Source organism: Cydia pomonella, unplaced genomic scaffold (assembly GCF_033807575.1).
Source record: "Cydia pomonella isolate Wapato2018A unplaced genomic scaffold, ilCydPomo1 PGA_scaffold_62, whole genome shotgun sequence".
In the NCBI taxonomy this organism is placed as follows: domain Eukaryota; kingdom Metazoa; phylum Arthropoda; class Insecta; order Lepidoptera; family Tortricidae; genus Cydia; species Cydia pomonella.
The window spans coordinates 14,657-29,392 of record NW_026907895.1 but is presented as its reverse complement, the minus strand read 5'-3'; the positions used below and the strand labels follow the sequence as shown (position 1 = coordinate 29,392).

At 38.8% G+C, this 14,736-nt stretch overlaps 1 protein-coding gene across 1 annotated transcript in view; it reads left to right on the top strand.

Moving 5' to 3' along the window:
• LOC133534154 (uncharacterized) overlaps positions 1–12,050 on the top strand; it is a 44,958-nt gene extending 32,908 nt beyond the window's left edge. Inside the window, exon 2 of the mRNA XM_061873240.1 lies at positions 10,049–12,050. Within this exon, the coding sequence (XP_061729224.1) occupies positions 10,156–11,658 (1,503 nt within the window). The 5' untranslated portion in view covers positions 10,049–10,155 and the 3' untranslated portion in view covers positions 11,659–12,050. The remainder of the gene's footprint in view (positions 1–10,048) is intronic.
• Positions 12,051–14,736: the final 2,686 nt, after the last annotated feature.

Here is a 14,736-nt window from a genome sequence, read left to right as displayed (position 1 = left end):
ACTACTGGAGAAAAGTGCCATTTTTTGTTTAATCTTAATTATAGATATTATAAAGAGGATTGTTATTTTTTGACATACTTTATTTCAAAACTATAATAAACACTTGATCTAACCATGTCATGCGTTTATTTATCCGACTAATCCTGTAGAAACGTCGAGAGTACAAACTTTAAAAATGCGTTATAAGGCTGACTACTGGTGCCTTTACCCTATCATTGATTTTTCCTATCTACTACTCGTTGTGGAGCCATCATCAGCAGTAAGCAGTAGTATCATAAACATGTTAAAATGTTTACAAGCCCTCGCATTAAAAATGATAGAAATACAACACAAATTAATATTGACCTAACTGATAAAGTATTAAGGTTGATATTCAAATGAACATCGAATCAAAACATCACCAAAGACGATGAAGATAAAACCTCTTTAAGAACGTTGATTATGAAGAAAAAAATGTCACAATTGGGTGAGATACGATTATTCCAAAGTAACCAGACTCGGATGACATTCAGTTTGACACTTGTCATGTAAAAAGTTAATCGAGCAAACTACTGACGATACGTTTTACGTTAATATGCGAGTGTATTGCGCGACGTGACACTTGACAATTCTGAAAGTTAGCTCACTACTTTCATAGTTAAATTCTTTTCGCATGTTGGCAGACCTGGGTGGTAATCATCAAATTACGAAGTACAGTCCATGTGCGATCTTCCGGCGTATAAAGATCGCTACTTTATTTGTTCAAGCTATAGGTACCTACCAGAAAACATAAGAAAACAACTTAAAATTTGTATTTAATTACTCAAGCATTTTGATTTGAGCTAGTTCGGCAGATCAGCTCGAACAGCGCATACATATATGCAGTTCTGTTTGTGATTTGTAACTATTAATAGTAACTTGGCAAAGGCGGATCTCGCCTGGGCTGGGTAATTATGTATCTATTTGCTCTGATATTTTTTCTAATCTCATACTGTGGGGACTTTCAGTTTGAGACTTAGAGCAACACCGGCTTTCGGCACGTCAGAAGGAAGGAGCCTAAGCGATATCTTACAGAACAAATAATTCTGCCATTTTTTGCGGGGGGAAACGTGCACACTGTACACAGTCGCACTTCTCACTCACTAAATACAAAATCCAATCTGTAATGACGACACAAATACATAGAAAATGACACACGTCAAAGACAAATCTTGCACACCTCAATCTCTTTTTGTGTACGGACGAGTCACAACATGCACCGCCATAGGCACAGTTGTGCCTATGCTTTGGCAGAGGGGAAATAGTATGAAAGCCATCTCCCTTCCCTGTGTTGCTCGAAGGTTTGAGATGGTATTAAACTCTGCGTTGTGGTAGACAATACTATTTCTGCAATTCTCTAGTTTGCTTTTCTAAGAATACTGTTTTAATCAATTACAGGGCTCCGGCAAACTATTGCTACTTTTGTGGAGAATGATCACAGTTACTGCCAACCACGAAGAGGACCATTGCAGTCAAGACCTTTGGTTGATATAACAAACTTGCCTGGGCCATCAGTTGACTCTGCCATACATCCAATACCTTCTGGATCTACTTCAACTACTTGCATAACAGTGTCAAGCGAAAAGTATACTCGAAGATCACACACAAAATTTGATGCAGGTAATAAATGTTTTATAATACTTACAAGTTGTTACTTTTGCGATTTCTACCTACCTACTAGGGATTGCTCCCGGAACTGAGTATGAACAGCGAGAACCGGGAATTCCCGGGTTCGGTACTGTATTTGTATATATATTTTGAAATTTGATTCAGACAACAACATACAAATACAGACTAACATACATATAAGTTTCATATATGTACTAACTAAACACTATTTTGGCTATAGAACGGCGTGGCTCCGTTGAATCGTGTGCTCTTGTGTGGCATTCGGCAGTTTGACCAGGAACCTCCGAAACTCCCTTCAGCCAGAAGTTGGCTCACTCGATTTTTTTTTTTATTTCAGACTTTCAAATCCATATTGACAATATATATGACCAGCTGACAGTGTTGAAACCCTGTTTAAGTATAACAAAATATTCTAACCTATTTTTTTTTTCAGACCAAACCTTCGAGTATTTACAATCTAAAACTGAAGCAAGGTGCTCTCGAAAACTACGGCAGAAAGAAAACGAAATAAGACGATTGCGGCAAAAGGTTCTAAAAACGAAGTTACATCTTTTACAAATACGGAAAGCTGCCGCTAGCAGAGAATTTGAGAAATTTGCTCAGCACATGTCGGAGTCATCAAAATTATTCACAAGAATGCAGATTTTTGAAGGGGGAAAAAAAAAACATGGGCGTAGATTCTCCATGGAGGAAAAAATATTATCTCTGTCAATTTTTAAGAAAAGCCCTAAAGAATACAAACTAATGTGTAAGCATTTTACTTTACCATCTAAGAAGGTTTTGAAATCATTGCTAGCACAAATCAAACTAACAACAGGAATCAATAGTGTAATTTTTGATCAATTAAAAGAGACAGTTTCAAAGATGTTGCCGCAAGATCGTCTGTGTACGTTAGTATTTGATGAAATGTCCATTTCTCCACAAGTACAATACAATGTTTATACAGACGATCTTGTTGGTTTTGTAAACTACGGTAATGAAAAAAAACCTGAGTTTGCAAATCACGCATTAGTTTTTATGGTTAAAGGTATTATAAAAAAATTTAAGCAACCAGTGGCATATTATTTTACGAATTCTTTAAAAACGTTGCAACTCAAACAAATTTTAATTGATGTTATACGTCATTTGCAAGCTACTGGTTTGCGTATAGTGGCGACAGTTTGCGACCAAAGCTCGACAAACGTGAGCGCAATAAAGAGTTTAATTTCCGACACCAGAGCAAACTTTATACGAGCGGGGAAAGAATGGAGGGATGAGATAATATGTATCGACAACACGGAAGTATTCCCGCTGTTTGATGTTCCCCACTTATTAAAAGGCATTAGGAATAACCTAATAAATAAAGATATGCACTATATGCACGAAGGCAACATAAAGGTTATTAAGTGGGAACATTTTCAGAGAGTTTATGCAGCAGACAAAATGCACGGTGAATTAGTACATTTGCCCAAATTAACTAATGAACACATCGATCCCGGCAAAATAAGGAAAATGCGGGTAAAAAATGCAGCTCAGGTGCTAAGCCACAGTATGGCGTTGGCTACTGATAGCTTTACTGCAAGAGGAGATGTACCTTCAGAATGTCGGGATCTGATACCATTTGTTTTATTAGTTGACAAATTATTTGACTCGCTTAACGCATCAAGCTTTTCACCACCCAGTGGAAAACAATATAGAGTTGCCGTAAAAAGAAACTCTCCCCATTTCGAGTTATGGGAAAAAGCGCTTAAAATGTTAAAAACCGTTAAATTTACGGTTAATAATATTGTAAAATCTGTGCCAACTATAAATAATTTAATCAGGACAATTGAAGGATTTAAATCAATATGGAAATTGTTGTCTCAAAAGTATTTAATTACCGCAATGCTGACGCGTAATTTTAATCAGGACCCACTTGAAAATTTTTTTGGAAGTGTTCGTAGTTTAGGTGCAAGAAATGTGACACCAAACTGCGTGGGTTTTGAAGCAGCATTTAAAACGTTGCTATTAAACAATTTTAATAGTAATCACTCTATAAACTCCAATTGTGAGGAAGATTCCAATGAGTGTTTACAATCATTGACGTTTTTTATTCAAAACAAAAATAAAACCTCTGCTTCATCTCAATCACAAAATGTAGTCATTGATCAACCTTTGAATATCATGCGAAATTACACGAATATTGTAAACGAAAAAGAAGGGGATGATCAAAGAACTTACGTTTGCGGATGGGCCTTGACTAAAAGTTTACAAAAAGTTGTTAAAGGTTGCGAAAAATGTAAAAATAAGCTACTAGGCAACCCTGACAAAGGGCTGTATAAATATATACGTGCTAAAGAATATACGACAAATAAGAAGTGGCTATGTTATCCTTCCGAATGCCTAATAGCTTGTTTTCAAGAAATACAAGAAACGACAATTGCATTTCTTAATAGTGATTGCTATGTAAAAAATATTAAAGAAAGAGTAAAAGGTTTTATAGATCTGTTTATTGATTTTGAATTCTTGGATTTTTTGTATTTGTATTTGTATTTATTTATTTGCTGAATATGGGTTTACAAAGGTGTACAATAATATATTTTAGTCCAACCATACTCTGCTTAGTGTAGCATGCAAATTTAAGGTAGATATAGTCGCACTATAACATAAAATAACATGAAAATATTAAAAATAACATGTCAGATTAATTATTAACATTAGAAAAATCATGCAGCGATTTATTACAATTTTAAATTTCTATAACTGTTCAATTTCATAATCAAAGTATTCATGTATGGAATAAAAGCACATGTCACAAAGCCATAAAAATATTTTTTTTTAAGGTGGTTCGATTTTCATACAAAAAACAATCGCTATTTATTAATTCATTACACAATATTATTACATAAATAGTTGCGCATCTATCTACTTTCGAATATTCATTTGCGCTAAATTAATAGAAAAACTTTGTTTCATACAGAAATCATGCAATAATCAACGTTATATTTTTATAAATTTTACTCATGTGTGTGTGACAAATGTCGTGTACAAATACATTGCGGCGTTGCCACCCCGCCTCGGACGGCCATCGGCGCGACGTTGCGATGTTTGACGCGTTTTTAGCTGACTCTGTCGACACTGACACTCAGTGTGACCAGGCGTACGATAATTGTCGTACATGTACGATAATTTGGGCCCCGGTATGACGAAATGTTCCAAAGAGCATTATCGTACACTAAAGTACTATAATTTCAACCCTTGGATGATGCCACCTTAAAAGTCTAGTAATTTGAAGCAAAATATGACACTTTCTCTCAGAAATAGGCTAAAATTAGTATCTTTTGGGTGTTCGGCTCCTTGGTGTAAGTTTAAAGTTTAAAATGTCACAATTTCCTGTATACCGTTTGAGTCTATCCCAAAAATACACAAACATAAACCGATTTTTTGCGCAATTTAGACGAAAATTGTCTTTTTTTATTATTAATTGGAAATTTAAGCTTATTTTGCTAGACATTTTAGGGGCTGCCTTTTTGATTGGCGTACGATATTTTTTTCAACGGTACAATAATATTGACACTCAAGTACGATAATTCTCTTCCGCTCACCTGGCAACACTGCTGAAACTTGACAGGACCTGGGCCTACCGCGAAAACCTAAATTCGCAAATTGCGGGGATCTTTCTCTTTTACTCTCACTAAGACGTAATTAGAGTGACAGAGAAAAATGCCCGAAATTGACGAATTTCGATTTTCCCGATAGCCGCCCTGGTGCTTCAGGTACTTGATAGAAAACAACGCCGCCGCATGTTCTGAATTGTGATTTTATGTGTTTTTGGATTGAAAATGATAGCAACGTCTAAATCAAGTTACAACAATCATCGATATTCTGGTCCGCGAAAAACCAGGATAAGTGTAACTGTAATTGGAGTCTACAAAAATTAGTATAGTCAAGTTAAGAAAAAGTATGGAAGTAAGTCGTGTAGTCGTGCTTTTTTTGGATTTGTTAGATGGCGCAACTAGATTGTTTCCCCCGAGTTGCACCGTTTCTATTATGTATGGAAGACCGTTAAATTTTAGGTATAAACTATAAAGTGCCGTAATTTTGGAGTAAATTAAAAGCTATTAGGTTCAAGCTAAGTAGTGTATAGAGAATACCTTGGTGCATAGTATATCTTAATTAAATAGATGTGCAATGTATGATACCCTAAAAAAATTTTTTTTTTCGATTGCGGCTCGAGGATAAGTCAGTCGGTTGGTGCAATCTCAAGTTAAGCTTTTTAAAGCATTATAAACATTCAGTTAACTTTGCACGCCTGGGCAAATTATGGAACATGTATTTTTAATTATTTTGTACATTGTGCTTCGGGAGAAATTAAGAGAGACGTGAAAATTTTAAAAACGGTACTTATCTAAAGACACTACATTTGCACTAAATAAAAAATAGATTTTTATTACCGGAAGTTTGTCAAAAAGTAAATAGAATTAATCGCAACGAACTGCAAGCGAAGGTGGTTGGCAGCACGCGGCGCGGGGCGCGCGGGGCGGGGAGATAGCGCAGCGCGCAGCTAGGGTTTGCAATATCCGACAATTTTTCGGATCCGGATACATAGAAATAGGATATCAAGAACGACTGTCAAACTTCAAAAGTGCGACCAAAAATGAAATGCAAGTTTGTGCGTAAATTGTCTATGTGAGATCAAAAATAGTGATGTCATGTTACAACATATTAATAATCTATCGGTGTTTGACTGCTTTATCGACTACTTATTCAAATGTGTTTGATTGTATAAAAAAATGTTATACGAGTAGGTATGAAGGCGCTTCCCTTATGGTCATATAGGGCCCAAAAGGTGCCTTTGATGAAACCAGCATCATATTTTAGTATGCTGTTAAGCATGTTATTCTGACTAAAAAACCATCGGGAGACAGTTTCTAACGTGGTTAAGTCACCAGTTATGACGTCATCAAAATGGCCGGTGCCGTGTTCAGAATATTGCGTATAACACAGCAAGTATATCACATGCTAGCTTGTGTGGGGTGTCATAAAAAGCAAAATTAAATGCGCTACAATATCGTTTATACATTTAACCTTGTAAATACCATAATTTGTGAGAAATTTTAAGTTTTATTTAAATTTTCCCGAAAAAAAATCCGTTTTTTGTTTTCATCAACTTTACTAGTAACTTTACAGGAAGACATTGTATCAAGATATTAATGCTACATTAATAAGCTATAAAATTCCATTAAACTTTTGAAAATCGGTTTATAAACAAGCAAATTACACTATTTTTGTTCCATACCGGATGACACCACCAAGAGTCGGATGGCTGTTTCAATACAATTTGCAAGGCAAATGATGTTTAAGTAAAGGTAACTTGCTGAACGATATTTATAGTAAAGTAATATTTTCGATAAAAGTATTATTATCAAAATTAAGAATACCGAGATCGTTTTATTGTAGTTTACTCCGGATCTAGCTAATTAAAGTTACACACTAATTAAACAAAAATATTTATTTTTTTACGTATTATTTTGTCCCAGAGCATGCACCTTCGCATGCGCAAAACATAGTGTATTTAAATCCGTGTTTTACTCACCCACACCCTGTACAGCGTTCTTTGCACTTGCAAGACAATAGCTCCTTGCAGAGGTGTACGCTGGTCCATCATTTTTCTTTCGCCAAGCCTAGTAGCAAGAATCTAGCATTTGTGGGTCGCTATTCAGGTAAATTGGTCCCAATGTGGGTCTGTTAAGCCCTTTTTATATGCTGTAGGAGAGCATCCTGTTGAAGGAATATACTCGATCGCTCTGGTTTTTCCTAAACAAGATCCTCCTCGCAGTATTTACATTACCTATTTGTGTCCCTACTGGGAAGTTATATGTAGGGTTTGCAATTAGAATATTGTGATATTCTAATTATTCGAATATCCACCAAAATAAATATCCGAATAAACTGATTTAGATAACACAGAAATAACGTTTTTAACTATGTTTTAATACAATGATATCACCCCAACTAATTTTAAATGATTACTTGATTACTATAATAGCTAACATAATGTTATCTCAAAAACCGTACTTAATAAGGAGGGTATATCTGGATTAGCTGGTGCATAGTTGGAAATACATCCAATGCCTCACCTCGTGTTCATTCGTCATGAAATACTAACTATGAAGTGACCCAAAAAGAATCTTGGCCTTTGACACAAGAACAACGTCACTCTGCTCTATTCTGCACCACTCCACGCTAGTTGGATACTCCGAGGGCGTTTTAGGGCTACATCGCTCCTGCGGTATATCTTATCACAGCCCGATTCTCTCCCGTCCACTCCAAGTGACCAAGCCTGCGAAGTCGTGCGGCTATAATCTCGCTAATTATATTGGGTGCCGCAACTAGCTACTCTAGCTCCCTATTTTTCCTACGCTTTCATCTTCTCTATCTTCATCTCTGATAGGTCCCAGAATATTCCGCCAGAATTTCGTCTACTTCACTAAGAACTTGTTCTTTTTTTTCTGATTCAGAGTCCAAGTGTAATACTTACCGATGTCATTCATCAAAATCTAATTATTGTCTTATAGACTTGAATCATGGGCAGTCTACTGATCAGCTTGGACACTAGAACTCGGCGAAGCGCTGCTGAGCATCTTAGGGCATTTTGGATTCGAACATCTATCTCCTCTTCCCGATTACTTTAGGTAGGTCTTTTCTTTTCGATCTGCGGTGGCAGCATGGTTCTATTTTTATCACTTGTCACTATGCCCTTCATGACAAATGATAAAGAGCCGACCATCTTAGCCCTATTCATTTGGTGATATTCTAGTGGTTGATTATCAGACCAATTTTCTCTCCTTCCTACTCTACTATCCTAGCCTTGGCCTTCAGGTTGCTTTTGTTTTGAGCCTATAGCCCCAAGTCATCAGGATATCCAATGATCTAATGTTTGCATTAAGCAACATTCGCATTCATTGTATAAAGTTACTGCGTGACATGATGTACCTATCAAAATTGATGTGCTGTTAGTATTTGAATTGATTAAATATATGAAAAAACTATATTTAAATGACAAAATGGTATGAAATTATTCATAAATTTCATTAGAAAATTGTTCCGGTTATAGGTCAATAACCATATTTAACGGATCCGTATATCCGGATCTTATGACCCGATATCCGGATATCCGGATCTCAAACCCTACGCGCAGCGATTGTTCCGAGACAGTTTGTTTGACACTTTGACGGGCAACGAGCACAAATCTTTCTTCTGGCATTAAAACGGAACTATTGTTTTAAACAATCATTGAGCGAACTAAGTAGTCTAGCGTTTTCGTAAGTATATGGAAAAACGCGATTTTTCGAATTTAACAAACATTGAGCGTACCTGTATTTAATTTGTTGACTGTCTGTCTGCATACTCAGAAAACCTACTATTTTTGCAGTACATGCCACTACTCGTGCCTCAAGAGCCGTGCTTCGTCGGTGCATCTACGCGCGTTCCTTCTCTTGCCACTAATCACGCGCTTGTCGCTTCTGTGTATTTATTGCTCTACGTTTTTGGTACTTGATTACAAAACTGCATGTTCCGTATAAAAATGCCAATTTTTTATGGGGTGCGAATGTAAACAAAATCAAATGAATATGATTGCATCAATTTCCAATAGTATTAAAATTTCCCCCGAAGTACAACGACAGTAAAACATGAAAAACTACTTTCCGGGTGTCGCACCATGGTGCGAATTTGACATTGGATTTAGATATTTTTTCTAATTATTTACTCAATTAGTACGGTCGCCAAGCCGCTCCGAGGCCAGATTTAATTGACTCAGCTCGGCCTTACCCACAACCGGTATCAATGTGTTCGGACAGTTCTCCTGATCACCGTACATGCGGTAGTAAAGCGGAAAAATGGTGGAGGGGATAGTAATGACGTCACAAAGATGGCGGCCGGACCTATTCTTTTTGGCGGTGTATCTCGAAAACCACTTAACCGATTTTAATCATCGAGGTGTCAAATAATAGCTTATATTATGGAGATTATTTCCTTTTCTACAAACATTTACGTGAAACCTATAGGAAAAAAAATAATCACAAAAAACAGTTTTTTTATAAAATTATTATTTTTTATTTTGTAAAAATCTCCGTAAATATTAGCATTTCGCAAATTTTATTTAATATAAAACATATTGCTTCATTATCAAGGAATATAATGAGCCTTAAAACATACAGATCGAGTAATAAACAATGAAGCTACACTCATTTATTTTGCGCATGGGTAACGATAACTGGCTTTTACCGGTCGAAACTGTGGTGACTGTTACGATACGTATTGAATGGAATTTATAGAGTATCGGTTTTAATTACTGAAATTATAATTAAAATTATAAAAACCAGACACAATAATGTTACCTTACTTCGACGTTTAGTCTCTTTTTTCGTCTTAATCATAGGTAGGTACATATTTCTTTTTACTTAAAAATTTTATACAGGGTGAACTTTTAACCACCAGTCATACTCTGCGCAGCGACTTTATAGGTCATACTTAACAACTTTTACTATGGGACCAATTCCGAAATCGCGAAAAAAAATTTTGACTGTCCCATATAAAGGTGCGACCAACTTTACCAGACCAACACTTTTCCAAACTGAGCTACAGCTGTCCGATGAAGTTAAGTACTTAGGACTAACTCTCGACAATAAACTCAATTGGAACAACCACATCAACAAACGGATAGACAAGGCGGGAGTTGTCTTCTGGCAGTGCAGAAGGATGATTGGTAAGAGGTGGGGACTCAACCCGAAAATTACCCTCTGGCTCTATAAGACGATAATCCACCCCTTACTCTGTTACGGTGCTCTGGTTTGGTGGCCAAGAACAAACCTAGGCAACGTACGAGACAAACTACAAAGACTTCAAAGGCTCGCATGCGCGGCCACCACTGGCTGCACGAGGTCTACCCCGACTGCAGCCATGGAGGTCATGCTAAACCTTCCACCGCTGCACCTACACATACAGCAAGAGGCCAGTCTCTCAGCGGTAAGGTTGCGAACCCTCAAGATATGGTCTAACATCACAGGAGCTCTTCACACAAAATGCCTGGAAAAGGTGTATGACGAATTTCCAGTGCTTAGGTCAGGCACGGACCGGATTCACAAACAAGCTATCTTCGATAAAAGGTACAAAATACAGTTATATGAGGACGACAATCATGAAGGACTCAATCCCCGGGAGCTGAGAATCTTCACTGATGGGTCCAAAACAGACAGCGGATCGGGCTCTGGAACCTTCTCAGAAGACCTGAACATGTCGATCACCACTCCGCTAGGAGCCCATAACTCGGTATTCCAAGCTGAGTGCATGGGCATCATAAACGCGGCGGCTGCCATCACTGCAAGGAAGGTAGTAGGATCCTCCATCCGCATACTCTTCGACAGTAGAGCAGTCTTAATGGCTCTAAATAGCCATATAGTTACATCCAAACTTATACACGAATGCCACGAACGACTAATGGAGGTATGTCATAATAACAAGATCACCCTACAATGGATCAAGGGACACAGTGGATCCCGAGGTAACGATGCTGCGGACGAGCTTGCCAGGCAAGGATCGAATGCGGGGGCGATTGGTCCGGAACCGATTCTTCCGATACCATTTAGCAAGGTACGCTCAATGCTGCTGGCACGTACAGGGAAACTACACACAGAACACTGGCTGAACCAGACTGGATGCAGACAGGCAAAAGAAGCCATGCCTGGCATCAACGGAAAACTCACAAGGGCGCTCCTGCAACTAGGGAAGGTCCGACTGAGTATGGTAACCAGTGTCATAACAGGTCATGGACTATTTAACAAACATCTTTTCACAACAGGTGTCACAGACAGTCCCCTGTGCCGAGGTTGCATGGAGACAGAAGAAACAGCCTCTCACGTGGTGCTGGAATGCAGCGGAGTGACTCCATACAGGGCTAAACATCTCGGATCTCCGAGAGACCTCCCCGAGGTCCTACTCAACATCAAAGGTTTGATAAGATTCCTCGAGGAGCTGGGCTGGCAGGACTAGCCCACCCCCAACATATCACGCAAAATAGGCGCAAGTCGTCGAGTTGCGGAAAAATCGCCCGAATACAATACAATACAATACAATACAAGGTGCGACCAGACCGCAGCTTAAAAAAACGGTCACGATACGGAATCGCAGTGACGCGTCGTATGCGTACCGTTTTTAACGCATGCTCCCCACACCGCTGTTTAAAAAACGGTGACGGTACGGAATCGCAGTGACGTGCTTCACGCGAATCTTTTTTTTCGCAAAACAGTTGCGTCTTTTACGTCACCGGTACGGTGTCTGCCATAAGATCTCCGTGTAATATTTTTTGCGATTTTTACGCAGTTCAATTTACGGTGCGTCAGCTTATTTTAAGCAGCGGTGTGGCGAGCATGCGTCATGGACCCGGGTACGTCCTTAAACTACGTCCAAAAGAGAGGTATGGGCATTGTGAATGTCATCTCGCTTTGTGTGGTAGGGCACAGCCAGTGGGTGTCATTCCAGATCCAAATTTTCTTGCGTGATTCGGCATTGGTCCCATAATAAAAGTTGTTCAGTATGACCTGTAAAGTCACTGCGCAGAGTATGGCTGGTGGTTAAAATTTCATCTTATACCTATATTCGACACAAGTAGTAAGTACTTACAGACCAACTATGATACACATTTTGCCTGTATAGTGATACATAGTGAATAAATTAATACCTGATTTAAAAAATAAAACAAAAATAACAAATAGCATGTTATTTAATTCAGGAATCACTAATCAGTCTTAAACAATGAACATCATACTTTTAGATTAGACAACAAAATATATATTTATACTGTGTTTCGACTTGAAAGATTTTACTGCTTTAAAACATAAGACAAACCTACCAACCAAATATATAAAAAGAAATGTTTTTTGTGATTATTATTTTCCTATAGGTTTCACGTAAATGTTTGTAAAAGGGAAATAATCTCAATAATATAAGCTATTAGTTGACACCTTGATGAATACAATCGATTAAGTGGTTTTCGAGATACACCGCCAAAAAGAATAGGTCCGGCCGCCATCTTTGTGACGTCATTACTATCCCCTCCACCATTTTTCCGCTTTACTACCGCATGTACGGTGATCAGGAGAACTGTCCGAACACATTGATACCGGTTGTGGGTAAGGCCGAGCCGAGTCAATTAAATCGTGTTTTTAGAGGGCTTTTGAGATTTGGCGACCGTACTAAATTTGCACCGAGTACATTACCTACTTTCCCCAGACCCGCAATGACCAAAATAGATTTTTTTTAATGTTGTTTTTTTTTTACCTGTTCCGTAGCTTAAATTAACATAAATAACACGTGCGAATTTAGATATAAGTGTTGTAAAACGTACGCCAAATTACACCGAGTACACCTTTTTTCTCTTCTTAGTTATAACCATTACATTATTTTCAGCCGATTTCACCCCGTTCCGGGGGGGTGAATTTAGTAACGATTGTATAAAGTTCGATTTTTAGCCCATACAAAACAATCCGTAGTGATTTTATTAGTCCTTAGAATTAGTTCCTGACTTTAGTGAAATTTGAGTTAATTTGACCGTACTAAATGACCAATTCATAGAAAATATGACCTAGAAACTAGTTCACTTTTATAAAACTCAATTTTGCCCGAGATTGTACTTAGGCGAATACCTAAGGGAGCTAAGTGTATTGATCTTGAATAATTAGTTGGCTAATACATATATGACTCCAACATGACATGGACATTTACATCATAACTATTATACCTAGTTGGTTACTAAGTTCTGTTACTCGATTTCTTTCTTTCTTCCTAGCGTTGTCCCAGCATATTGCCACGGCTCAATGGAGCTTGGGGTCCGCTTTGACAACTAATCCCAAGATTGGGCGTAGGCACTAGTTTTTACGAAAGCCACTGCCATTGCCATCTGACCTTCCAACCCAGAGGGTAAAACTAAGTGTTAGCGCGTTATTACGCTATTTAAATAAAAGACAAGTGTTTAAAGAAGTACCATTATTTTAATGGTGTATTACAAGAAGTTACTACAGGTTCTTTGTCTAGGACACGCGCGTTCAGTTCAGTGGTTAAGATGCAAGAGGTCGATGCTCGGGTCGCGGTGCACGTCGATGCGTCTCATATGCGAAACTTCGGCGCTGGCATCGCGCTCTCTGGTTGGCCGCCGTTCTGTCGTCTATGTTGGCAGATTGGAGCCGCATCTCCATCAATCATTGGTTGTAGAAAAACTAGCGGTGTTGCCACAGCGCTAACATACTCCGGGGCGCTGAAAGATCCATCTTTCAGGACTCTCTCTGTTGTACAGGCAGCGGGCACATTCGGTTGAGCGCTCGCTTGACTATCCCTCTAGCGGTATTGATGTCTGCAACGCGTGGCACGCCATCCTTTCCGTTATATAGTTTGACGACTCTGCCCATGCGCCATAGCAACGGCGGCAAGCCTTCCTCCTTGATGAGTACGAGTTCTCCCAGCCGTAGATCGCGCTGCCTCTCGCGCCACTTGTAGCGCTGCTGCTGCAGGGACACGAACTCGGCCGACCAGGGTTTCCAGAAGTGTTGCCGCAGCTGCTCCAGCCTCAGGTAGCGGTCCAGGCGGTTCGGGTTCCGGTCCTGCAGGGGCGGCGACGGCAGCGACGTGAGCGGCCTACAAATGAGAAAGTGCCCGGGAGTAAGGGGGTAAAAGTCATTAGGGGAGGAGGAGAGTGGGCAGAGAGGCCTACTGTTCAAAATTGCCTCCACTTGGCTAAAAAGAGACGAAAGCTCTTCAAATGTGAGATGTGTGTTACCCAAAATTCGTTTGAGGTGAAATTTGGCGCTTTTAATGCCGGCCTCAGCGTAGCCATTAAAGTTAGGTGCATAAGCTGGTGCAAATTTAAATTTCATACCTTGACCAGCTGCAAATTCAGATATATCGTTTTCATACAATTCTTTAAATTGTATGAAATCGTTTATTTCTTTAGCTGCAGCTACTAGATTTCTACCATTATCACAAAACAGCTCCGCAGGTTTGCCGCGCCTGGCGATAAATCTGCGGAGTGCTAGCACAAATGCATCTTTAGACAAGTCGCTCACAGCCTCTAAGTGA